This window comes from Brassica oleracea, chromosome C5 (genome assembly GCF_000695525.1).
Source record: "Brassica oleracea var. oleracea cultivar TO1000 chromosome C5, BOL, whole genome shotgun sequence".
NCBI classification, from domain to species: Eukaryota; Viridiplantae; Streptophyta; class Magnoliopsida; order Brassicales; family Brassicaceae; genus Brassica; species Brassica oleracea.
Genome location: NC_027752.1, coordinates 15,798,756 through 15,825,591, shown reverse-complemented (window position 1 = coordinate 15,825,591; position 26,836 = coordinate 15,798,756). Strand labels below are relative to the sequence as shown.

General features: G+C 39.0%; 4 protein-coding genes and 1 pseudogene across 4 annotated transcripts; 1 reads left to right on the top strand and 4 right to left on the bottom strand.

Moving 5' to 3' along the window:
• Nucleotides 1–3,048: 3,048 nt before the first annotated feature.
• Nucleotides 3,049–4,102, bottom strand: LOC106344620. The gene is made up of 2 exons (XM_013783964.1): nt 4,051–4,102; nt 3,049–3,611 (listed from the first exon to the last, which is right to left on the bottom strand). The coding sequence occupies exons 1-2, from the start codon at nt 4,100–4,102 to the stop codon at nt 3,049–3,051; spliced, it is 615 nt and encodes a 204-aa protein (XP_013639418.1).
• Nucleotides 4,103–4,153: 51 nt separating this feature from the next.
• LOC106343168 (transcription factor HBP-1a) lies at nt 4,154–6,986 on the bottom strand. Its single transcript, XM_013782316.1, has 13 exons — nt 6,786–6,986; nt 6,362–6,481; nt 6,235–6,279; nt 6,079–6,156; nt 5,821–5,910; nt 5,666–5,725; nt 5,416–5,585; nt 5,284–5,338; nt 5,173–5,203; nt 4,888–5,096; nt 4,742–4,819; nt 4,530–4,655; nt 4,154–4,452 (listed from the first exon to the last, which is right to left on the bottom strand). Exons 2-13 carry the CDS (start codon nt 6,446–6,448, stop codon nt 4,327–4,329), a joined length of 1,155 nt encoding a protein of 384 aa, XP_013637770.1. The 5' UTR covers nt 6,449–6,481; nt 6,786–6,986; the 3' UTR covers nt 4,154–4,326.
• A 5,064-nt stretch (nt 6,987–12,050) lies between these two features.
• LOC106344619 lies at nt 12,051–14,396 on the bottom strand (annotated as a pseudogene).
• A 1,129-nt stretch (nt 14,397–15,525) lies between these two features.
• On the top strand, nt 15,526–18,552 carry LOC106294779 (transcription factor IWS1). Its single transcript, XM_013730433.1, has 11 exons — nt 15,526–15,775; nt 16,012–16,453; nt 16,534–16,653; nt 16,738–16,958; nt 17,042–17,171; nt 17,260–17,322; nt 17,392–17,469; nt 17,556–17,647; nt 17,742–17,801; nt 17,874–18,051; nt 18,250–18,552. Exons 1-11 carry the CDS (start codon nt 15,756–15,758, stop codon nt 18,346–18,348), a joined length of 1,503 nt encoding a protein of 500 aa, XP_013585887.1. The 5' UTR covers nt 15,526–15,755; the 3' UTR covers nt 18,349–18,552.
• Nucleotides 18,553–18,554: 2 nt separating this feature from the next.
• On the bottom strand, nt 18,555–23,364 carry LOC106294780. The gene is made up of 4 exons (XM_013730434.1): nt 21,403–23,364; nt 20,725–21,323; nt 19,269–19,621; nt 18,555–19,156 (listed from the first exon to the last, which is right to left on the bottom strand). Exons 1-4 carry the CDS (start codon nt 23,216–23,218, stop codon nt 18,709–18,711), a joined length of 3,216 nt encoding a protein of 1,071 aa, XP_013585888.1. The 5' UTR covers nt 23,219–23,364; the 3' UTR covers nt 18,555–18,708.
• Between the last annotated feature and the right edge of the window lie 3,472 nt (nt 23,365–26,836).

Here is a 26,836-nt window from a genome sequence, read left to right as displayed (position 1 = left end):
CAACTGGCGCGAAGACTTCCTCAAAATCAATGCCATGTCGTTGAATGTAGCCTTTAGCCACTAATCTAGATTTATACTTGTTGATACTGCCATCAGCGTTCCGCTTTATCTTGAAAATCCACTTTAGACCTATTGGTTTTGCTCCTGGAGGCAAGTCGACGAAATCCCATGTGCCGTTCTTTACGATCGACTTGATTTCTTCCTCACACGCGTCACGCCATACCTTTTCCTCCATTGCTTCATTAAAGTCCCACGGTTCTTCATCTAGTAGCAACATAAGACGCTCTCCTTCTTCTTCAGCAAGGTAGATGTAGTCATCAAGATAGCCAGGTGTTTTTCTGATTCGTGTTGACCGGCGACGAGGAGCTTCTGTTTCTTCATCGTCGTCTGATTGTTGCTCGAGATCCTCTTCGATTGTGTCTTCTTCTTCACGTTTGTCATCTTCTTCGCTAACTGTAGCAGTGCCTGATCCATCTGTGATGTCTTGATTCTCATATCCTTTGAGCACAACTTTGAACATTCCCGGCTTCTCGACTTCACCACAATTGGTTTTGTTTCACTCCCATGCTCGATCTTCATCAAAGATGACGTCTCTTCTTACCACTACTCTCTGCAGCGTCGGATCAAAGAGTCTGTAAGCCTTAGAACCAGGCTCAGTTCCAAGGTGCACAAGAGTACGAGACCTATTATCGAGTTTCTTTAGGTTTGCTGACTCTGTTTTAGCATAAGCGACGCATCCAAATACTCGGAGATGAGTGAAATTCGGCTTTCTTCCTTTGAAAGCTTCATATGGAGTTTGTAGTGTCAAGGTCTTTGTTGCGATGCGGTTGATCAAATAAGTTGAATGTCTCACAGCTTCCCCCCACAGATAATTTGGTACCTCCATATGCTTTAAGATACTCCTTGTCATCTCTAACAAGGTTCTGTTCCGCCTTTCAACTACTCCGTTCTGTTGTGGCGTGTAGGGAGCGGTTAAGTGGCGTTGTATTCCTGATACCTCGCAGAAGCTTTGAAACTCCTTGCTTGTGGACTCTCCTCCTCTGTCTGTCCTAAGTGTTTTGATTGTTGTACCGGATTCTTGCTCCACTATTGACTTGAACCGTTTGAATCTCTCAAATGCTTCTCCTTTTTCTCTTAAAAGAATAGACCACATATAGCGTGAATGGTCGTCTATCAGAACGAATATGTATTTGTTTCTTCCTCCTGTAGGTGGTGTTATTGGCCCGCAGAGATCACCGTGTATTAGTTCCAAAGATTTAGATGCACGATAGGAGGTAGAAACCGGAAAGGATTGCCTTGTTTGCTTCGCACGCAAGCATGCTTCACACACCTCTTTCTCGACTTTTAACTCAGGAAGTCCGATCACTAGTTCCTTTCCTATCATCACTTTCAAAACGTTGACACCAAGATGACCTAGTCGTGCATGCCAACGTGATGAAACTCTCTACGCTTGGAGTTGTAGACACTTTTGTTCTTCGACTTCAATTACTACCTTGTATAAGCGGTTCCTTGATCTTGAAGCTTTCACAACTAAGTTCCCGTCTTTGTCATGAACCTTAAGAGTGTTCTCTCTCATCCTTACATCGCAACCTGATTCTGTGGCTTGCCCAAGACTTATGATGTTACTCTTTAGCGCTGGTATGTAGTAGACATCGGCAAGGTTCTTCTTCTTCCCGTCTTGACTGATAAAACAAATAGATCCTTTCCCTTTGATGTCTATTCTCGAGTCATCTCCGAATCTGACCTTCCCGGAGATTGTTTTATCAATGTTATTGAAATAGCTCAGATTACCAGTCATATGGTTGCTTGCCCCGTTGTCTAAGTACCATATTTTTTCTCCATCCTTACTGGATTCGAACTCTTTAGGCTTCACGTTTTCGTTCATTCAGATAAACTATCTCATGCATCATGAGTCCTTCGGCTTCTTGGGTGTCATCTCCGTCTTTGCCCTCGATAGTTTCTTGTAGCTTGAGTAGTCTATCATGACACATCGCAGCAAAGTGTCCTAGTTTGTCGCATCGGTAACACGTGACCCTTGAGGGGTCTCTACTTTCCCAATATGATGATCTTCCTCGTCCTCTTCCTCTATTATAGTACCGGCCTCCTCGACCACGTCCTCTATATCCTCCGTCTCGATGTTGTGGTTCAGAGTTGCTGTACATAAGCTTACTCTGATCATCTTGTGTTTCTTCTTCTTCTTCCGCAGCTATACACTCCTCGTATTCTTTCAAGCGACCTACGACATCTTCGAAGTTTGCGGTATTCAAGTCTAGTAGTTGCTCGAGAGAGGCAACTATGTGAATGAACTTCTTGCGTGGTATTCCTTGTAGAAACTTCTTAACAAGTTTCGCCTCATTCATACTTTCTCCTTGGGTAGTTTTTGATGAAATCTCTGATAACTTGCCCACGAAGTCATCAATTTTATCGGTTTCTTTCATCTTTAGCCGATCGAACTCAGTCATGAGGGTTTGTAGCCTCACCTCTCGAACTCTATCAGCTCCTACATGATGGGTCTTATCGCATCCCACACCTTCTTTGCGGTATCAAGTTCCCCAACTTGTAGGATCATAGTCTCCGAAATCGATTGGAAAAGAAGAGTTGTCACCATATCATTCTTATCACCTTCGGTCGATTCTGTCTCGATTACCTCCCACACTTTATGAACTCTCAATAACATTTTCATCCGTATCGCCCATACAGTATAGTTTGTTGTTGTTAACATAGGACACTTTATGGAGGAAGAACCTCCTTCCTTCTTGGTCGTTACCACCACTAAGTCTCCCATGATTCTTGATCAAAGGATTTTGGCTCTGATACCAAATATAAGTCTAAAGATTGTATGAACTCGATATAAAGAAACTCTTCCTTATTAGCTTAAGAATCACTCAAAGCTTAAGCACACAAAACACACAATCTCTAAAACTCTCACAAAGGTATGCAACCCTTTTGTAACTCTTTATATAGAGACTATATTCCTAAACTCATTAGGAACACATATTTCCTTTTTTCTCTAATCCTATACTCATTAGGATTGGTGTAACTTAACTCCTAAGTTATCTTTATGTTTATCTCCAACATAAGCAACATGTGGTTGGAGTGAGCATTCCCCCAAGCCGCTAATCTGGAGCGCGTCGGTAGCTTGTCATTGACAGCAACCCACATATGGAAAGCATGTTTAGGCGTATTGCCTTTCAACCATACCGCATTGTACCAATTACGGTTTGGTTGTCTTTCTCTGATCGTGTTCCATGTTTTGGATGAGGAGAAAGACTGAAACTTCACCCCCTCAATGGTCCAAGAATAGAAATCTGAGTCAAGTGCACCTGAAGGAACATGAATTGTTGTCAGATAAGCATGGAGAGCTACTACTTCGTCGGATCTAGGCGCTGGCAGATTCCATAAGTCGTATGTGGTAGCCTCGGAGACCGTAGCTTGAAGAGTTATCCGTAGAGCACGGGGTCCTGAAGGTCCTAGAGCATCAATTAGAGCTCCCAACGGTGTCCATTGATCAAACCAGAAACTAGCTGATCTTCCATTTTGAACCGTGCATACAATAAACGGCCTCGCAAGTTGCCTTAAGCTTGAGAATCGACTTCCAATGCCATGAATCCCTAGTATGGCCAGTTAACTCCCAGAAACTTTGACAGTTTAGAAGGATCTGGAAGAACGAACAAAATTACCAACAAGATATGGTTGTGCTAGGTTGGCAAATTATGGTGGGAAGATTAATGTTTTATGGGATAAGTGTGCAAGTTCTTTTAGTTCGAAAAAGAAGGTTTGGTGTGATGAGATTGCACTTGAAAGACGCAACAAACATGAGGTTTATTGGAAAAGTGGGTGGTGCAATGTTGTGCTTACATTCTCCAACCCAATTTTTTTATAAGAAGACTTTGATTGTTGCTAATGTTTGATAAGCTGATCATACTCACGTACAAGTATAATATTAGAAAAGAACAAATGGTGTGGACAAAAGAGGATTCAAATGAGGCTGATGAGGCGGTCAGTTCGAGTCAAGAGCCATTGGACAGAGGAGAGACTCTTAGCTGTTACAAACTAGTGCAGTAAGTATGATCGAACAAGCGACCTGACACGATAACATCATTGCGTTCTCAATATGATTAATCTGTTTTTTTTTTCTCTTGGGGTTAAATTATGGATATTAACGTTGCTTAGAGGTTTCTCTTATAAATGATATGTTTTCTCCTCTTCTGGGTGACGCTCTCAATTTTGTCCTCTGCTTAATTAAAACGCACCAATACGCAAAACACTAAGAAAACAAACTCTGGTCCCTAAAATTACATGAAACTGTTAGCTGATGTTCTCGAGTCAGGCTGAGTTGTTGTAGGAACCACGAGTGGTCTCTGCAACATCCTGACGTGTGCTTGTCTCCGGCTCTTGCTCCTTGCCATCCAAGTTTACACCTTCCAGTGACCGGACTGTCGAAAATCGATTCTACAAGAACAACGAGGAACATTTCAATCCATTACGGACCTGGCACAAAAAGAGGCGAGATTTTTTTGTAAATTTACCTTGAGAGCACTATTTTCAGCAACAAGCTCTTCGTGTTGGCTTCTAAGCTTGTTAATTTCTTCTCTAAGACTTGCGTTTTCTCCATTCAACACATCTGCTCGTTGCGCTAACTCGTCACATTCCGCCTTAACATGCAAATAAAGAAAAAAAAAAAAGCTATTGATCATTTCATATGTATGGCCTTTGATGCTAGAGCAGTTTTGAGTATTACCTGTTTACGCAGCCTAGATCTACGAGCAGACTCCCTATTTGATTCCTTCCGTCTCTGTCGCTTAAGCTCTCTCTCGTCCTAATTCACAAAGCAATTAAACACGCCGCTTGAATAACCGTAAAAGGGGACATAAGTTACACACAGACCTGCACCCATGTTTGTGATTGGGAACCATCTACTACAACTCCAGGAACTGTTGTCCCATGACCGCTCCAGTAATCCATTCCCATGTTTAGATTTGTTGGTGGAGCTGGGACACCTGTAGCCGACACTGGCGTGACTGGGACAATTTGGTTCACCGGTTGATTACTTCCATTACGAGGTGGTCCCTGAGCAGAATCTGAAGCTGTTTCACCTGTTGAAGGTAGCATCTTTGAACATTTAGGTCTATATCACATCATAAGAGCTGAGTTAAAGATAGACTAACAAACCATCCTTCCCGTTGTGTCTAGATCCAGAGTCCTACAAACGTTTGCAAAGCTAATCAGTAACATCATCATGCTCACAAACTGAAACAATTTAGCGGGTTGCTAGAAACTTACATTTTGTGAATTTGCATCACTTCCTTCACTTGTACCATCAGAACCGCTCTCAGCACTGTAAAAACCAAACAAAAAACTGCCAGTTTCAGCAAATATATAATACAATGACATTACAATCATGAAGTGACATGCCTTTTAGAACAAGCTCCATTAGCTGATGCTCCTGAGTTTTTTCCAGCCTCATTCTTCTTTCCTATAATCATATTCAAACTTCCCAAGCTTCCTTTTGATCTTTTGATTGGTAACTTCTCCTTCGCCTCAGCTTGTTTACCATCACCTTCCACACCGCTTCCAGTATTTCCCTGAGAATCCAAAAGACATTCCTCGATCAAAATCCCATTCGAATTGACACAGAACCTTATTAAGAAAATGGATAACTCACTGAAGCTTCAGCCATTCCATTAGGAGAAGGCATTGCATAGGGACTATATGGATAAGATCCCTGTTGCAGCACGGAAACAAAACGTTTAACAGAAATAACATAAACATTCACTAACTTGAACACATAACCAAAAGATCTAAAAAGCGGAGCAGTACCGGAGGTAATGAAGGGTGAGCGTACATGCCACCTGGGGGATACATCGCCACATATGGATGAGGCGGTGTTCCATAAGGAGGCATCATATGCTACAAAAAGAAGAAAGAAAAAAAAAAAATAGAACATTTTCATTAGTCCGCACAATGGTTATGGAGAGCCTAACGAAATACTTATGTTTAGCTTGATGAAACCTACACAAGTGACCAATATAATGCTTCCCAAGTATGCAAATATCAACATAAGCCCTCAAAGTTTACCTGAACACCCCACATATAAGGGTGAGGTTGGGGACTTGATGCTACATAACCATGAGGCGGCGGCATAGGAGAATAAGCCTGTTAAACAAGAAACATAAAAATGAGCCACATAACACCCAAAATGCAGACAAAGAAACAAGGAATCTCTTTCTAGACCTGGAAACCAGACCAATCAGGAGTAGCCACAGCAGAAGAAGGTTCCTACAAACACAGAAACACCAAAGCATGAACACTAACAAACACACTTTTGGTAGAATCCATCCATAGATAACAAAATGCAAACTTGTGAAGTAACAGGAGCAGAAGAAGGTGGTGGAGGGGTCTTGGGTTCGTTCTCTTCACCAGATTTGTCCACCTCGCTACTACCCATTATCACGTTGTTCACACTAGACGAGAAGGAGCTCTGCTTATAAGTTTAAACATAACAAACCCACCAATCAGTTATTATCTCCAAATGACGCAATGAACAGTAAAGCTCCTAAGCAGATTCACTGACCTAACCCAGGATCTAAAAAGATCACATTATTATCTCAGGATGCAAACAAAAAACTTAGCTTTCCGTTAAACAATGGGGGAGAAGAGCTAAAAACACAAATTTCAAATATTTTATATACTAAAGGCAAAGCTTTTAAGAAACGGTAAAAGAGAAGAGCTACATGGAATCCAGTTTTGAAACTCAGAATCTAATCGAATCGGCAGAAAAATACCTGAAGAAGATCGGTAATGTTGGAGCAATCTGAGGAAACCCAGAGATGCGAAATAAATCAGTGAGTTTTGAATTTGCAGAAATTGGAGTGGGAGGATTGATTGATCTTTGTTGTGTTTCTGATGGGGAAGAGGAGGAACAAAACAAGGATAATATTTTATTCAAAGCCCAAATTGTAGCATTTTACTACTGTTTTTTATGTGGAGTGTTTAAAAAGATGGAAAGACAAGAATATTATGAGGACTCGATAACAATTCATATCCATCCAGATAAGTAGTACAAAAAATAGGTTTGGGTTCATAAAAATGGTCAAGTGTAGCCCAAGTGTTACAAGACCCATAACTCGTATTAGAGATAGGTATTTTTAACAGAACCTTTACCGCTCTCTCTTCTTTATAGAGAGAGAATTCTCTCTCCCTCTTATCCCATCTAAATCTTTCAGAGGGAGGAGCTGTGTAAAGCTCTTTCACATATGCTTGATTACGGCTGTTTGGTGGTGAACTCTAAGATCAGCGGTTTGTCCAGAGGTCTTCCAAAGAGTCTAAAGCTTTATTTCAAATCGATTAATAAATCGAAGTAAAGTATCTCTGATTGGAGGAAGTATGGAGCGTTGAAAGCCTCTGTCAATTTGGAGTACGATTAGTAGAGTCGGCGTTCTCATGGCGGTCAGGCAAAAATCTATCTCCGGTTATATAGAGCTTCTCCTGTATAAAGACCTCCGGTGGTCGAAGAATCCAGCCAGTCAGTCAGTCCGATTTTATGGTGATAAGGGCTTTAATCAGTGCAAATCGTTTACCTGAGAGAAAAGTAAACGGAGAGGCGATATCGGAGTCATCCCGGCGGCACAAGCTCAGACGGCTGCTTCAAAGTTGAAGGACACGTGTACCCTTACCTGTTTCGAAGAGCTTCTGCAGATGACGCGTGGATGGTGATGCAGTATCAACCGCTCTCTTTATTTGGGCTTAACTCTTATTATTTCTCTCTAAGTGGACTTTGTTGTACTGATCGTAATGTATTGCCCATTGGGCTATTGCAATGAAATGCACAAGTTGACAAAAAAAAAAAAACAGAACAAATTAACATGATAGTGCTCGAAATAAATTAATTCCTAGGATTAGTCGGGCCTTCGGGTTCGGATATCACAGACACAAACTATAAAAAAAGTATATTAATAATTCTTCGGAGTTTGAATCAACTTCAACCTTTAAAATAGCTGTATTTTTTCTTTATTCTAAATATAAATTATACCAAAAAAAATACTATAAAGTAAAGATATTGAAGTATACTAAATTTATAACAAATATCAATATTCAAAAAATCGTTAAGTGGTAATCATGCGCATTATATGAGAGTATTGATAGAGTCGAGCCTGATTAGAATCTAGTCAATCACATGTTTCGAATCAAAAATAGTTTTAGAAGCCAACTTTGTTGCAATAAACACCTACATCTTGGTTGGTAATTGTCCCTATTAGTAGTTTATCAATTCTAATCTCAGACATAATTCACAAAAAATCCTAAAACCCTAGAAACTCTTTCTTCGAGAAGAAAATTTGCCGGTGAAGAAACTCTACTCCGGGCCGGTTTTAGCCGGAGGTGCCATCTTATCCCCTTAGCTTATTTTTCCTTTGCTTCTCTCTCCACAAATTCTCTCGATGTCGATATGTGTGTTGTTCTAAGTCGTTGATGACTCATCAGAAAGCTTAAGGGACAAAGGTGACTTCTTCCGAGGGCTTGGAGGAACGACGAGACTTCGGAGCAGCGTGGAGAAAGAGGTCGGCTTTTAGAGCTGGGGTGTGACGCCAGATCTGATTTTTCCCTTTGTAGATCTCCAGCGATCCCTCCACGGTGACGGCACATGTCTCAGTGGGGCACCTTCTCTGGCGTGGATCTCCCTTCCCTAGTAACGGTGAGCCAAACTAAGAAGTCACGTCGCGAAGGCTTCAAATTGTTGGTGTTGTCAACCGGTGGGAGGAAAATTGTAGCCGGTATGTGATGGTGTCTTACTTCCCAGCGCTAGCGGTGACTCCTTTGTCTCGGCGGTGGTACATACCCATGCCATTGAACGCCATATATGCTGAACCGGTTGTGTTTCTGGTTGGTCGAGGCTCGCTTTCAATACTTAATAGTTCCATCATTACGACTAAGAAGTGAGGTGTAAGACTCGGTCCCTCCGGATCATACTCGATCACGACAACGCTTCATTCAATCCAAATCCTCACTTTATTCCAATAAAACCATAGCAATAGTCTTTGAATTCATAAATAACTTAAAAGAAAAAACAAACACCACAAGACTCTCACTCTCTGACCTCCTCGTTTGTACCTACAAAAGAGAGGGGTGAGTAATTGGGATTACTTAGTGAGGGTAAGTTCTAGGAACCTACTAACTCATATCAGGACAAACAAACAATCAACACAGCCACAAGCTAATAAGGACTAGCATGCAACAACAACAAGCAACCTAGACCTCTAGGACCTAGCGGGCGACCTCGGGGGAGCCATCCCGAACCCCCTTCGCTGCATTTCCTACGGGCGCCTAAACCGGGCTACGATCCATAGCTCATATGTAACTACCCAGTCACGGCCTCTTTGGCTCAATCAGGCATTGTCCGTCCTCTGGTCTCATAGTCACTTGTGCCAAGACTCAGCATGACTCGATCCTATCAGGAGCCACATTCCCCATCCACACATTCCCAGACGTCCACACCCGTTCTCGGTGTCACATCCATATACATTCATCATCATTTCCATGTACACATCTCGTTACATCCATTCACCACACACAATTCATCATCATAGTCATTCATATCACACAACCGGTTTATCCTTTAACATCCTAATAGATATATATGCTTTTATCACATCAAAAAACCCAACAACTAGGTCTAACAGTTTCATCAAGCAAGAAACACAAACGAATAGTTCTACACTACGCCTAGACTTTATTAACAAGGGACTTCCCTCGAGGGCTTGTTGGATATGATAAGAGTTCACGGTCGGGTCCTCACCTTGGCCTTACTCGTCGTCACAGATCCAGATCTAGAAGAAGAAGAAGGTTTGCTACATCACCACCACAGATCTGTACTCTCACGCTCAACACGGATAGGAAAAGGTATTAGAGACCAGATCTATCACACCCAATGATAAATCATGGAGAGGAAGCAAGGGAATAAGGAGATCGAAGGCTTACTTCTCAGATCTGATGAACAACAACGAAAGACGGTAGATGAAGAAGCAAATCGGAGATGGTGGCGTAGGATGGCCAGCGCAGGTGGTGGTCGTCAAAGGTGGTGGCCGGCGGCTAGGGTTCCATGGTGACAGCTTGACGGTTCGGGATCTTTGCAGAGCTTCGCTAGATTTTCTCTGATGGAGAAAAGAACAAGGATGCACCTCCTTTTATAAGAAAAGAATGATAGAACCCTAGGATTTATCTTAATGGACTGCAGTCTAACGGGCTTTCTCCTTTTAAAACAAAAGAAATTTTGGAGGTCCGGGCCAGGGATCTCACATGAGGCATTAAAGCTTGATGGCGCTCGGTCAAGTTGGGATTGCACCGCTCGGTGAAGAAGCATTGGTCCGAAAGCTGAGCTCTCATCATATGTCAACTAATGTTGTGTTAAAATGTTTAATCCTGATTAGAACCAATTAGTCTCTGGTGTTAGTGTTATTCACTTTCTGTGGTTGAATTTAGGTGGTTTGAGATGCGGTATTTTCTGAGTCGTAGGAAATGTTTGTCTCACTGGGTAGAATTACATCAAAGTAGAAGATCGGGTAGCGTATGATCCATCTATGTGTTCATGGGTGATACTAAATCACTTTGTATGTAAGTGTGGTTGATCCCATGTGGTTGAAAATCATGTACTACTCTTTTGGATAATATAAAGTTGAAGTTGAGTAAAAAAAAAAATTGTCCTCATTAGTACTCTAGAGTTGCGAGTTCAAATTTCAAATAAAGGATTTTAAATATTTTTCCATAAAATAATAGTTTTTATGGCCAAATTTTTTTTAAGCTTAAGGATCCAAAATATTCAAATCCGGCTCTGAGTAATGATTGACGGGTCTAGACCAATTTTTTTAGCACTTTAGCTGATTTTCGAAAAAATTAATCTGAAAAATGTTTTTTTCGTTTAGGCTTTGATCTTCGTTATTGGATTTCGTGGCAGTAAGCGTTGTCCATTTGTTTTGTTTTTGTGTATTGTTGTAGGAAAGTGTGAAAGACCGCGCATCCGCAATTGTCATATGAGTTGAGGATATGATCCGGGAATTTCAGTAAATATTTATAGGCTTGGTGGGTATTGTTTAAGATTCAATCTTTAGATCTTACTAGGAGCATAGCCCCCGCGCAAGCGCGGAGACGGATAACTTTGTGTAGTTTTATATTTTTGTTTTTTCATGTTATCTATAATTGTGCTGAATGAGACAGAAGTCACACTGCTTGATTAGGAAGATATAAGAATGACCGCGAATTCATATGTGTTGATATTTTTATATCTTATCTTCGTAATTATTTGGTCGACCATTACCGTTATTGGCGTTTTCATATTCAAAAGCTGAGGTTTATAGAGTTGGTTAGTGTTTACTTATGTAGTTGTTTCTATATAAATCAAATAGTGTAAGGAAAAAGATATAAATTTTTAATTTAAAAATTTAACAATTTATACGAATAATAAATTAAATTTATTTTCTTATTTTACCCAAAATTAATTTCAAAAATATATAATTGTAAAATTAATTACTCTAGACATTTATAAAATTATATAGTTACAAAATTATTATTTTTAGAGTTTTTATTGGACTTTGTTAAAAATGATTTCTGGTCGACAAAGAAAGTTTGAAATAGGTCAACCAAAAAATAGAAATTGATATAGTTTATGGCCCAATATAATGATTAAGTAAAAACTGGATTTTAAAATGTTTGGATTTCAAAAGAACTGTGCATTGATTCTAAAGTTTTGTCTGTTTATGAGTAAACTGTTAGGTCGTCAACTCATGTTTGTTCGTTGTCGGGAAAATCGACACAATTTCCTCTAATTCATGTAGGTATTTAATGTTTTTAATTTGTGAGATTGAAAAAAAAATGGTTTTTAAATGTGACTGGTGAGGGATTTGCTTAGGTGTAGTCATTGGTCTTCATGTTTTCGTCAGCGTCAGATGCTTGACCTACAAAAAAAGAAGGTTTGATGTTAATTTGATTGTTCTGTTTTGTGTGTTACAAAAAAAAAAAAAAATTGTTCTGTTTTGTTATTCGTCTCGGGTAGTTAAATGTCAACCGAAACTGTGGCTTCTAATTTTTTAATTGAAAATAACACATGTCACAGTTTAAGCAGAAATAAAACCGAATGAACTGTTCTTTGGTAGCAAAAGGTGGCGCCAGTTCATGGCTCTTTAACTTTCCTTCGACATTGGCTTGGGCCTTGACAGAGATACACAATTATGATAACTTAAAAGCGAACATAATCTTCTAGAAATGGGACTACTGATATCTAGAATCTCTATGCAATATACAGTGGCTCTGGTTCTGGCCTGATGATGATACACTGTAGCAGATTGTAGAAACATTTTGTAGTAGTGAATAGCCTTCTTTGTGTAAGGCTTCATGGTAGCTCTGACCTTATCAACATGAGGTTTTGTGTCCATGGCCACTTGATCAAGTTATGGCTTCTTAACCCTTTTAGCCTTCAGATATTGTCATCAGACGATGAGCTGTAAGATTATTTCCATGTAATACATTTAGCTATAAATAAAAAATAAGTCACCTGGTAATAGGGATCTACACTCTTGACAAAATGGGGAGTAACTGAACTCTTGGAAGCATGGTAAACCTTTGGTTTGTTAGATAGTGTTCGTACGTTTGTCTGAACATTCGTTTGGACAGTCTCTTTCATGGCTGGAATATATTTCTGCAAATAGAATATTATAAACATAAACATAAGAGACGCATCTAAATGATAAATTCCATCGCTTATAAGCTGCTTACAGTTTTAACATTGACCATGCTTACAGTTCAGCCCACTTTTCAATTTGAGTCTTCGCTAGCGTCACCTGATAGATAATCAAAACTTAGTTAGGCATAAGGTTGCTCATGTAGAGCTGCAACGCAAATGGTAATTTTATATCAAATTGATACAAAGTTTGCAGATGAGAGATGAGGACGAAGAGTTACAAAATTTGAGCCTTCTTAGCCTCAAAACACTTTGAATAAATAACTTCAAAGTGTCGTGATGCATCAGACCCAACTTCAAAGTGAACCATGTTCTCCATCTCCGGGTCTGGATTGGCAGCTTTGGTGAACCTCGCAAGGAACACATACTTTGTTGGAACTCTCAAGTACCACTTCAGATTTCCCAAAATGGTTTTCTCCATCACGAGAATTTGCGTGCTCTGGTAAGAGTTGTCTGTGACATATACCGAATAATTGACCTGTTCACACCACAAAACCCCTGATCAGCTCTAATTGATAATAATCTTGCAAGCATTATGATATGTGTGTTACATCACATACCTGAGGCCATATTTCTTCGTATTTGGAGGCTATGAGCAAAACACTAACGCCTAGAAGCTGTAGCTCTCTCCTCGGAATAGTTTTCAGAGACAGGAACCGATCAATTATGCTGATGGTGAGGTAAAGCGTCTCAGGAGACAGATCAAACTTGACATCAACGTCTCAAGCCAGTCTACAAGAATCGATCTCATCTTCTCGTTGATGTCAATATGTGTCTGCATATACATCTGAGGCCTGCTCTCATTCTGCAACAGGAAACAAAACAGAAACATTCAGAAAACGTATCCGTAAAGCATATATTAGAATAAAGGGTCTGACCACAAGTACCTCAATCTCTTTGTAGAAAGCCATGTCCTCAACATACTCCATAGCAGCAGCAAGGTCATTGTCTTTGTCCGGAATCAATATCAAGAGTCTTGGAAGCAGCAGCCTAAAGTCAAGTATGTAACCAATAAATCACAAAAAGCATATTCAAATGCCGATTTTGAAAAACCAAAGAAACTCTTACCTTGCTTCGAGCATTGAGAACGAAAGAGTAAGTAACTTTCTTCTTGGACGCATCATGGTCTCTCTGATCCTGTTTAGCTTTAGCAACCTCGTTTGTGTCTGAACTGATCACAATCACTTCGTGAGGCTGCTGCGGTTGCGGCTGCGGCTTAACAACAGCTCTTGCTATCTTTTGAACCGTTTCTGGTTTTTTGGCTACATTGATTTGCTGTTCAGTGATAAGACAAAGAGGGACAAATTCAATAATCATATGTAGTCTCGAAAACAAAATTTTCAAAAAAAGAAGAAGAAGGAAATGAAACCTTTTTGTTAGAGTTTTCAAGCAACAGGGCACGGAAGTAACGGGTCAAGGGGCTATTCAACTTTCCTGCTTCGACTCCGGGGAGAGAAGCGATGTTTCCGATGTCGCCAAGACCGCAACAGTTCTTTGCTTCCGCGACGGGATCACCTGTTTATTCAAAAACATAATTACCGATTTGAATCAATCAGAAACAGCCAGACGATCGTCAATTATTATGATGATCCTAGCTAGGGTTAAGGGAAAAGGGGATTTGATTTGATCGACTACCGTTTCGGAGAAAATATACAGATTTAAGTTTTATCGTAATTAGATAGATTTATTTTTCAGTGGGACCCACACGTTTGCCACGTGGATAGCCTAAAAAGTGAGCAAAAAATGATGTATTATAATATAGATTTTCGTCATAAAATGTTAAGCTTCCAATTTCATAATAGACAATCAAGTGAACGATAAAAAGGTTTGTTACATGCTTTGTTTTTTGGCTTATGAAACCTCTTAGTGGATTCTTCGTTAGGTCTTTTTGAAAGTATGGCTCTATGTGTGATGGATGTATGGAACTAATGGATAGAGGCTTGATGGGTTTTTTCCTAGAACGTTTCGAATCGCTGTTCGACATATTTAGAACGTTCTTACAAAAAAAAAACTATGGTTGCTCTCTTCACAAGAAATGTTGAATCTGAGTTTGGTCATATGGTAAGAGGAATAAAATTCGATTGTGGGTTATTTCAAAAGCATTTTATTGATCAGAAGAGAGTGGTGCTACAATGTGTGTGAACAAAAGAAAAATAAGCTGGCCTTTTCATCGAAGTTAGCCGGAAAAATACAAATTGCTGAGAAAGAGTAAAGAGTAAATAAAATCTTAATTTCTATCCATCAACCTCCGTATGTTCAAGTCTTGTCGTCCTTGTCCTCATTTTATATGTAATTTTCCTCTCTTTTTTACCCTAAGTTGGTGTAAAAATAAAATAATCTACAACATATATACTTGAATAATATACTAATAAATACTTAAAATTAATATAAAACTAGTTAAGTTTGGATATATGTTTGGATGAATAATCAATAGGTATTAACATATTTCCATTGACTAAGTTTTGATTATTTTGGGATATTTACTTTTTGATATATTCAAGTACTGTATTTAGAACAATTCCAAATATTTTTGAGTATTTTTGACATTTATAGATATTATATTTCAAAATAATTAATAAATTTAAATATACAATTGTGATTTAAGTATCTCGAATATTTGAGGATCGGTTTGATTTTGGTGCTTTGAATGATAAAATTTTAGATCTACTCAAATATTTTTACCAATTTTAGTGTTTTTGTATAATATTTTGGGTCAGGTTCATTTTGGTTTTTACCGCCAGATATTTTGTGAGCCCTAGTTTGGGGATATCTAAACGTTTTTGAGGCTTTTGACTAAAATGTTAACTTTCTTACAACAAGCCCACCAAGTCCACAGCTGAATGCATACTCCGAGTTTCGATGACGTGGCAAGATCGAAACTGTTAATCTTCCCTCAATCGAGACCGTTGAATATTCCCATTAGGAACCGATTCTCTATTCCTTTCTTCTTTCCTCCTCTCGACAACTCGAAGGTCAGCAGTATTCGAGGATTATCTCCGTTGAATCGCTTTCTGGAAACGAAGCAGAGATGGGTTTCGAGGATGATCCGTAAGATCTTCTCCTTTCCTTGTTCAGTTTTCAATTTAACTATGCTGTGCAGAAGAAATTCACAGCCCCTTCCTCCTCTGCTTAGGGTTAACGAGATCCAGCTTTGATTTTTCCAAATCTATCTTCTTTTGATTACAAAAAGTGAATTCGTTTCATGGGAAGACGAAAGCTTCGATTTTGTTTCGAGATTCGATTGTGCGTAATCGTTTAATTGAATTTTGTTGTTGTCGTTTCAGGTACCGTGATGTGGATGGGGAGCCGTTGGTGGACTTGGATGATGACTTCGGAGACGATCGTGAGCCACTTGAGGACTTTGAAGACAACTTAGCCGATGATATGGGGGACTGGGATGGCGAAGGTTCACAAACGCCTCTTTACGACAACGATAAAGTCAAACCCAGGAAACGGTTGGTGAAGAAAGCGTCTAGTGATAAACAGACTATCGATGTTCCTGAGTTGATTGACGAGGATGTGGAGGATGCGGTGTTCGATGAGTACATGGAAGGAAGAGGAGGTGGTACAGAGTATGATGATAAGGTTGGGAGGAAGAGGAAGAATGAGAAAGAGAGGAGTAGTAGTGGCGGTGGGAAGGAGAAGAGGTATAAGCTCCCAAGCCGCGGTGAGAGGAAGTCTGAAGAGATTGATGAGATGTGGAAATCTATTGCACATAACCCTGAGGTGCACCTCTTTGGTTAATCTTTCTGAGATTGCGTTTGTATATTTTCTTTGTTGTTTTAAATGTTTTTCTTCTGTTGTAGAATGATGAAGAGGGTGTTAGGACTATGGATGACGACAATTTCATCGATGATACTGGTGTTGATCCTTCTGAGAGGTATGGAGGTGATGGGGGAGACCGGTCTCCAACTCATTATCCTCAGGTATGAGATGTGTCATTCAATTTCTGTCTCTGAATCTAGCTTTTGTTTGGTGATATGTAATGCTTTTGGTTATTAAAAATTCAGGCAGAGGAGGGTGAGGATGATGACGAGGTTAATAACCTTTTCAAAATGGGAAAGAAAAAGAAGAAGGCTGAAAGAAATCCTGCGGAAATCGCTCTCTTGGTTGAGAATGTGATGGCTGAGCTTGAGGTCACTGCTGAGGAAGATGCAGAACTCAATAGACAGGGGAAGCCTGCTATCAACAAGCTTAAGAAACTTTCCCTTCTTACCAATGTTCTTGGGAAGTAAGTTACTAAGTTACTGTTATCGTATTCATTTTCTTACTGACATTCTGTTTCGTAATACTGCATGTTTCGTCTTTATCCAGGAAGCAGCTTCAAACAGAATTCTTGGACCATGGAGTTCTAACTCTACTGAAGAATTGGCTTGAGCCTCTTCCTGATGGAAGCTTGCCAAGTATAAACATTCGTGCAGCTATTCTGAGGATTCTTACTGATGTATGGATTCCTGTTTTTCTCTAGGTATATGTGGCAGATTCACCAAATGGAAGCATTCTTTATAAAAATTCCTGATTATGTCTTGCAGTTTCCAATTGACCTGGAGCAGTATGATCGGAGGGAACAATTGAAAAAGAGTGGGCTTGGGAAGGTTAGGATACACCACTTGATTGCATATTGACGAGTTGGTACTGATATTTGTTCTTCTTGCTTTTGGTAGGTCATTATGTTCTTATCAAAGTCCGACGAGGAAACTACTTCAAACAGAAGACTTGCTAAGGATTTGGTTGATAAATGGGTAAACAGCTTTCTCGAATGCTCCAATCCCTTGAGAATCAAATTCCACCTCATTTGCTTACTGTTGTTGTGTGCTTGATGTTGTAGTCTCGTCCGATTTTCAACAAGAGCACAAGGTTTGAAGACATGAGAAATCTTGATGAAGATAGGGCTCCCTATAGAAGGCCACCAGTGAAGAAGTAAATCACAAGCCTTTTAATTTTTTTTTGACTTCACTCATGATTCATATACTGACACATAGTTTCTCTTCTTGTTCTACTCGGTTTGACATAGACCTGTCAACAAAGCTTCGACAATGGAGTCCAGAGATGGTGATTTTGACTTAGATATCCGGTATGGAAGAACATTTTAGAATCTGGATATTTGCATTTCGTATACTGAGTGTTTGTTGATAAAATGTGGCAGGCAACGAAAATCTGGTCTGACTTCGGGTCAGAGTTCGAGGGGAGATTCGTCCAGGAACATGACCATGAGACCAGAAGCAACTCCTATGGACTTTCTGATTCGTCCTCAGTCCAAGATTGACCCAGATGAGGTCAGAGCCCGTGCTAAACAGGTTTCCCAGGACCAGCGTCGAGTGAAGGTAGAAACACACTCTTACAATTAACTATTTTCTCACTGATCGGACAAAACACCATCAAGAATACCACCTTAAACATTTATGCTCATGCTCATGCACAAGCTTGGCTGAGTCGCATTTTGTGAACAAAACTACCGTTGTTGTCGCTCTTTACGTATGAATCCGTCCTTGAGCTGGCTTTTTTTGGTGTTAAAATTGCAGATGAACAAGAAACTGCAGCAGCTAAAAGGACCAAAGAAGAAGCGTTTGCAAGCCACTACGGTGAGCGTGGAAGGTCGGGGTATGACCAAGTACCTATAAAGAGCTTGCAACCAGGCCTCGGAGTACTGGCTCTCTTCTATCTTGTAATCTTCAACTTTGATTGGATCATTGTTTGAAGTCACTTTGGGGTTATACTTGCATGCTCTCTACTATAAAACTATTTGCTTTGAGTCTCTAATGTAATGGGAAGTGAAAGAAACACTAAGTTCCTCTTTGAGAGCACCAGATACTTTTACCATCAAATCAATTTTCAGTCCGTTACACAATAAAGGTCCGATTTTTGCTTTATTTTTTCTCTAAATTAGCTGAGCTCTAAGGCCTCAAAGTAACATATTTGTTATAAGATAGAGACATGTAGCAAAAAAAAAAAAAACCTAGTTTCTACTTCCCAAAAATATCTCATTTACTTGTTCCAAATCTTGAAGCTGCAAAAACATAAGAACCCACAACGCAGGCAAGAACAGCAAGAACCAAAGAGAAGAGCTGAAAATTAGCCAGAAATTCTCCAGAGACTACGGAATCGACTGATCTGCAAACGACAGAGCTTCCTTTTAAACCGCAGCCTTGAGGCATCATAGGGCCATAGAGAGTGAAAGCTGTTTGATAGAACCAGAGGCCTTGAAGAATCATTGCAATGCCATTGCATAGATCTACTGGGAAGCTTGTAGGGCAGATTGCTCCTGCGATTGAGGAGATGACGCAGAGACCGACAAGAAAGACGAGGAGGAGGTGGTAATAACCTTCAAGACCTTTGTGGCTTGTGGAGTGGAAGAAGAAGAGAAGTCCTTGGGCTGTAAAAGCTGTTGCAGCTATTAAACACAGAGCTTCTTGTGGCAGAGGAAGCAACCTATGACACATGAAAAATTAAGTTAATAGAGTGTCACTAATAATGATTTCAATATCACCAAAGATCCAACCAAACTTCAAAGCTCTATACCAATCTTGATGATCCAACCTACCTGGTTTTCTCGGAGAACAAAGCGATAAAACCGAGGATGAAGAACATGAGAAGCATCCCAGAGTGCTCGAAATCGTTCATGTGGGAAGGGTTCAAGACACCATTGACAAAGAAGTTGAGATGAGTGGAGTAGAAGAACTCGATGCACAGGTCAATGAGTGAGCCAATGGTGACAACGTAAAGCTCCAAGTACTTGATCCTACCGTTGAAACCAGGGACAGGGTGCCAAACTCGAACCCGAAATGACTTGGGGTTGGATACGAAGCGAACCACAGAGCTCCAAATGTGCCAGACTCCAACCACAAAGAACAACGTACCTGGCAAAGCATGACCTTTGAAAGAACCCATCTTTCTCTCGAGAGAGAGAGAGAGAGAAAGAGAAAGCAATTATTAGATCAAAAGTTCAGATTCTATCTAAAACAAGGGATCAAATGAGAGGAATATAATACCCTGTAACAGATTGGAGATCAGAGTCCTTGTGGAGATTTCGATCAGAGATAATCTTGCAAAGTCAGAGTCGTCGTTGAAAACGAGGGAGAGAGAGAGAACAAAGGAACAAACTTGGTCAATGTTTGAAGCTGTTGGGAAGAAGCCAGACACATGGGACGGGTGAAAACAACAAAACCCAGGTAATAAAAACAAAATCTCTGGACAGATTTATCATAAAACACATAAACTTTTTCCCTAGAAAGAAAGGTTCTTGAGAAGTGAAAAAGGGTCAGCAATAATAAGGACAATCATAGAAGAAAGATTAATAATACTAAAAAAAAAACATCCATTATCTCCCACAAGCCACACGGGAGCATTTGAGAATCATATTGTGTTTCATTGGATCATCATAACTCCAAAAGATTTGAGAGAGGATGATTAATCAGTTTTCTTCTTTAGAAATAAATTGTCAATAGTTTAATTCGCTCTTAATATAATATGACTATACATTATGCCTTTTTGTCTCCAAGCGTTCTTCTAAGTTGTAACCTCTCCATATATCTTTTTGTCTCAAAGCTGCATCAGAATGAGTACTTTACATGGTTTACCGACACTGTTAATGCATTTGATGAAAATATTTGACAAACAACCCAACACATTTACTGATGATTACACGAATGGTTTATGACAAAAGGAAAGTGACCCCAAGTTTTTTGTTTGTTGATGCAGTGTGCAAATTATAGTGGGGAAAAAGGTCAGCACATTTCAATAAGTGGATAATATCAGTCTTCTAAGGATAGTTCTTTATACACAACGCTTTTTAAGCAAGAAACTAATGTCTTTGTTGTTGTAGTGTTGGGGTTATATTGTGTCGACTCGGTTTGAACCAACTGCAAAAGCCAGTCATAAATCTATTCATCATCGTCTTGTATGTTCAATGCGGATTTAATAGAGTGCAGATCATGTAGAACATCTTGGACTCCTTGGCTCAGATCCTCAAACTGTTGTTTTGGTATATGATATGTCACTTCCCCTTCTTCGCCAACGTGTTCCCGCAGTGTCACAATCTCCTCCAAAAACTTCACATTAGTAGCCTTGAGTTCCTGAGCTTTTCTCGGTGATTCTCGTTTGGATTCAGTATTTCTCTTGACAATTGAATGGCCTCCAGATGATGAATTACCACATAAGCTGGCATCTTCTGAAGATCTTGGTGGCTTCTTCCTCGTTAAAGAAACAGAACCAAGAGAAGAAGATGACGACTTGTTCAGTTCTTGAGGTCTTGGTAAGTTTTTCCTTGTCAAACAAGAAGAACCAGAAACAGATGGTGGTGACTTGGGAGATTCTTTTGAACCTTGCGGGCTTAGGGAGCTTTTCTGACCAGGCGAGTTGACAGTATCAACAGATCTTGGTGACTTCTTCCTCTTTGAAGGATAGCCAGACAAAGATGGTGCCTTGTATGGTTCTTTCGAAGCTCGCCGACTTGAGTAATTGTTGTTCTTTACATAGTTATCTCGCCTATGAGGAAGAGGAACAAATGATGTGTTTCTTGGAACCTGAGAAGACGAGCTCGATCTTTTGGCTAGATCTGCTACCCGAGGTATCATTCTTGGCTTCTTGACAGTAGAATCTACACAAAAAAAAAAAGAGTTTGTCTTGAAACAAAGGAACCAAAAGTAAGAAATGAACATGAGAACACATTATTATACCGTTTTGCTTTTCCAAAGGAGTATTTGTCTTGTTGGATGGAGGAGACCTTTTGGGTGAGGGAACAGGAAGCTGAAATGTGACATGGCCATGACCCTTAGTTCTCCCTACGCCCCTGAGAACTCCTTTAAGATCCTTAGCACCACCAATTGCACTGCTCGAGCTTCTATCAGGACTCTTTTTCCACCCCGGTGGTGATCTCTGGACCCATTCAGGCCTATGCTTATCACCTTTCTCTGATCCTATGAGGCTCCCTGAAGAGCTACTACGGCCAAGACTCCCTTTCTTTGTTTTTGTTTCTCTAGATGTTACCTTCGTTGTGGTCGTCGCAGCAGCTGTTGTAGTTGATGGTTTCTGCCTCGGGGGTGAAGCCAGAAGCTTGTGGGATAGTTTCTTAGCTTCGGACTGTAACATCGCAAAAGAAAGCTTCCACCACCGAATGTACCTAACGGTAACATCACCAGCATTGACCCGTGCAGGAATGTACATCATATCGCCTGAAATAGGACGGATATAGTCTTTCCAAGCCAGTTCCGGAGTCTCATTCCTAGCTGAAACCACACCAGGAACATCCTGGTCATAACCAAATTGCAACGCCACACGGTGCGGGTAATAAGGTTCAATACAATGCACACCAACCAGTTTACAGAACCTCAAACACCGACCAAAGGCTACAATGTTCTTGTCATCAGAGTGCAGATGGACCCAACAGTTATCTTCCATGTAAAACCTAGGGAACTTGAAGTTGTGCAGAGGCTTTGTGTAAGGACGAAAGTCAAAACTCTCTTTGGTGGTAGAGTCCAAAACCGCTCTAACATTCTCAGGATATCCATACAGATTCTGACCGCCACCATGTTGGTGCCACCGGGCCATCCGTGGCTCACCAGGGTTTAACTGACCTGGCTGGCCCGGTGGCTGCAACTCCATGATCCTCTCATAAGCCCAAACCTGCACAAACTGTAACGGAGACTTCACCACAACCGTATCGTTCTCACCATAACCAGCAAGATGCTCCTTCAAAAGACCGAGATCACGGTATATCCCCGCTAAAACCGCCGGAGCCAGAGCCAATGTAACCCCTTTAGCAAGCTGAATCGAAGCCGGAAACAGCACATCATTCACCAAATCACCTGAACTGGGAAAAACAAAACGTGACAGCCATGTAACCAGGAAGGCCTCATGCTCAATCTCATTCCCTGACTTCATCATCTCCTTCATCCACAAGCCAGCACTACACTTCTTCCCCAACTCACCCTCAATCTCACGCTTCCCCTTCTTCATCTTCTCCTCCACCTCCTTCATCTCCTCTCTCTTAACAGGAGCCATGGCATTGTTCCCAATCACAGAGAACCCACCAAGAACAATCACATCCTCAAGCGTCACCGTCGCTTCACCCCAAGGGAGCACAAACGTGTTCGTCTCAATACACCATTTCTCCACCAAAGCCATCATCAACTCGTCTTGCTTCTTGATCTGGTACCGAGACGCCAAGATCGCATCATACACACCTGCTTTCCTCCACACGGTGGCGTGTGTCTCCGCCATAGCGTTCACCCACTCGATCCAGTTCGGAGACGGAGAGGCCCAGCCCGGAAACGAAATCTTGGCCGTCCATATCTCCGGATCAACGGACTCGGGTCGGCATATAAAGGCGTCCAGAGGGAGGTCGAAAACGTCGTCGTCTATAGACATGGTGGTGTGTTTAAGGAACCTCGCGGTTCGTAAACCCTCGAATCTTTTGCCGTTGAGGCACATTAAAGCTTCTCGGACTTGAACAATCTGTTCATCTTCTGCCTCAGAAGATCCTCGAGACTCCATTTGACTCAAAAAAGGAGATGCCTTTGGGGTCAGAGAGAATAAAAGGAGAAAGCTTTCCTTAAATCTTCCTTACCTCCGCCGTGTCTATTCCGGTGGTATTAACCGGAAACATATCCATCTTCAAATGCCCCTTTTTTAAAAGTCTAAATTAGAAAATAATATAAAAATCTATTTATATGACGACAATAACTCTAAAATTACATGTTTTCTCATTTAACAACGGTTGCCAGCCTTGAATTAATGTAGAGGACACTGGAATTAGAAAAGTTTATCTTTATCTTTTTCTAAGTCAACAGTAGAACTTTATCTGGAGCATAATATTATTTTTGTTACAAGTAACATAATATATATTTAATATTTCTTTCATTAACTGAAATCTTGGGATGTCATAATACGATCTGAGTCCCTTATATATTAATTGAAAAATATTACAGCATTGTTTTGTATCCACGTGTCATCATGATAATAAAATTTATAATTTTTAGAAAATACGTAGGTACATCTTAACTTATATTATTATATTTTTTGTTAAACTACCTATTAAATTGATAAATAGTGTACAAAAGAATATTCTCGCACTTTCCTTAAATAAAAACTATGGAATAGCCTAATATGATTAACGTATATATGACAATTAATGATTATGAATAATAAATATTTGATAAATAAATTTGTATTTTAGCTCTTTTTTTTTTTAATTTTATATTATTAAAAGATATTAAACAATCACATTAACCATATAATAAAAAATATTAAATTTTTTATATGTTATATTTGGAATTTTTAAAACGACTATAAATTATTAAAAACGTTAAATGTCTCACACTAAAATTTTGTGACCAATGGTTTAATTATAACAAGCTACAAATGATCATAACTCGTATGAATATGAAATCTCATTTACTAAACATTTCATATTGTATATTAAATATAGTTTAAAATTAAACTATATAACATATAACATAGAAAAATACTTAAATATGATAATTTCTAAAATTGTATTGAAAAATTATTGAAACCTTAATATTTAATTTTTGAAATTTGCATTCAAAAAGTCTCACATTAGAAATTTTGTGTTTATCATATGAGTATGAATTCTCAATAATAAATATTTATATTAAAATATACTATATATCTATGTCCATGTCATTAAAATTTAGTTATTTACCTTATAAAATAAATAAAATAATTTTTTTTTATTAATTTACCAAAACAATATTGTAAATAAACAAGATGTATTGTTCTGATTTATGTGCTTATTCTAATTTAATTATATATAATACGTAAATAAATACAAATAAATATAATATATATAAAATATTTTTATATATAACATTTATCCCGCACAATTTCGCGGGTCAAACTAGTGTTACATTATATGGTGTATGATGTTGAGCTAAAATCTGCGATCATAATTTTAATATAAATATCATAAGATTTAGGAAAATGGTAGATCTCTCCGAGACATAGTAGATTTCTAAGATAATTGCTCGAATTGATTAATATTATACTATTGACAATGAATATAATAAATACAAACAAGATAATAAAGTTCAGACAGAGTATTTTAGATCTCAAGTGATAAGTCAAAGAGCATTTCTCAAAATCATGGTTTTGGCTTGTTTTTATATCACCTAGCTCGTTCTAACTACTCTGTGTATCTAGGATTCATGTGTCGTGCTTTGTTCTGAAAATCTCAGCATGTTGTGTAACTGTTTGGCTACGAGGCGACTGTATCTTGGTTGCTATATATAAACTCAGAGTTCACCTCGAACTGCAAAGTAGCCACTTAGGTCAGAATAGGTGGACTTTGTTGATGGATCATGTGTTCCCTGTACCCGACTAGAGATGGATGAAAACTCGTAAGCTATCAAGGTTAGAGATAATCGTCCATGTCTTACTGTGAAACAAAAAGGCCGCCCACCCCGTGTGGGCTTACTTCAAGTCCATTCTAAGCCTGGACATAATATCCGTAACCCGAAATCCGAACCGAACCCGAACCGAAAAACCTGATCTGTATCCAGTCTGAAATGTAAAAAATATCCAAATGGGTCTCGTAAGGTGGTACAAAACATATCCGAACCCGAAGTGTTATTAACCGAACCCGAACGGGTAACCCGAGAAACCAAAAAAATCAAAAAATTCGAAAAAATATCCAAAAAAAGCGATCCGAATGTCCAAAATAATATACAATATATGAAATATGAATATATATTTCAAATATTCAATTTCATATTTATTTCGATATGTTATCTAACAATAAGTATTTAAAATTTAAATAACTACCTTAAATACTTAATTATATATAAATAAATATATATTTCTTATGTTTTAATTTTTAATTTTAGATTTTATTTCTGGTATATCCAAACCGATCCGAAATAACCTGAATCCGAATGATATATGATTGCTTTATGGGTTCTATGATATGATACAAAACCGATCCGAACCCGATGTGTTATATCCGAACCCGACCCGTACTTGCAAATTTACTGGAATAAGACCTAGGAGGTGTTATAAAAGAGAACCGAAATCTGAAAAACTGACCCGAACGCCAACGGGTACCCGAACGCCCAGTCCATTCCTTCTCTCGCTAAAAAAGTTAATTAAAGAGAAAACTTTCAAAACTAGTTTTAAAATACTTTTGTCAATAACAAAACCTATTTATAATATATTGATATCACCTTTACAATATTTAATTAGTATTTTATAATATATCAACCATCGTACTGCACTTGAATCAAATATAAGAATTCAGAAGATATAGTTTATTAAGTATTCTTAAACTAAATAAGAATCTTTGTATGTATCTTAATTTTAGCTACATCATGAATAAAACTGGAAGGGTTTGAACTAAATCAAAATTGTTTAGTTGTTATGGGAACATTGAGCTCAAAGGACAACCAGAGATAGGTGTTTGGATAATTCCAAGCTCGTGGAAACTTAATATATTATTAGATGTTTAATACGTTAAAGATAAACACAATAAGGAAGCCTAGAAATAGAAAAATGAAGTTTCTATTGATGTTAGGAGTTTTCAAGCTCCTAAGACAAATGTTGTAGTATAGTGATTGTCGAACCAGTTCTGAGGGATATCAAAGCACCGAGAATGCAAGTACTCACTTAATCTAAGTGCAAATGATAATTTAAGAGGGTTTTAAACTACTACTAATACTAGAAAACAATTACAGAATGATACTTTCTTGGCTAAGGGAAAAGAGAACTCATGGGCATAGAGATTAGACATTGGATGATCAAGTTTCGAACTAAGGATGACAAACGATCAATCAAACTATCAACCTTAAGCTTAGACACAATCTTAAACAAACTCTATGTCTAGATGAATGTTCATTTACTAACATATCTCAAACATCAAATGTCTTTGGTTGAATAATATGAAAGCAATCATTACTAACAGGTCTATTGACTATCTTAACACCTTTAACAACAAATTAAAAGCTTAGGAGAGTTGTCTCAGGCATTTCATCAAACACCTTGTGGGTGGGAAATGTCTAAAGATCAACTTTTGAGTGGCCAACTCATAAGATGCATCATGAATACTCTACTAGCAAGGAACAAGAATGATCTACACTAAAACATCCTAGAACTAACCTAATC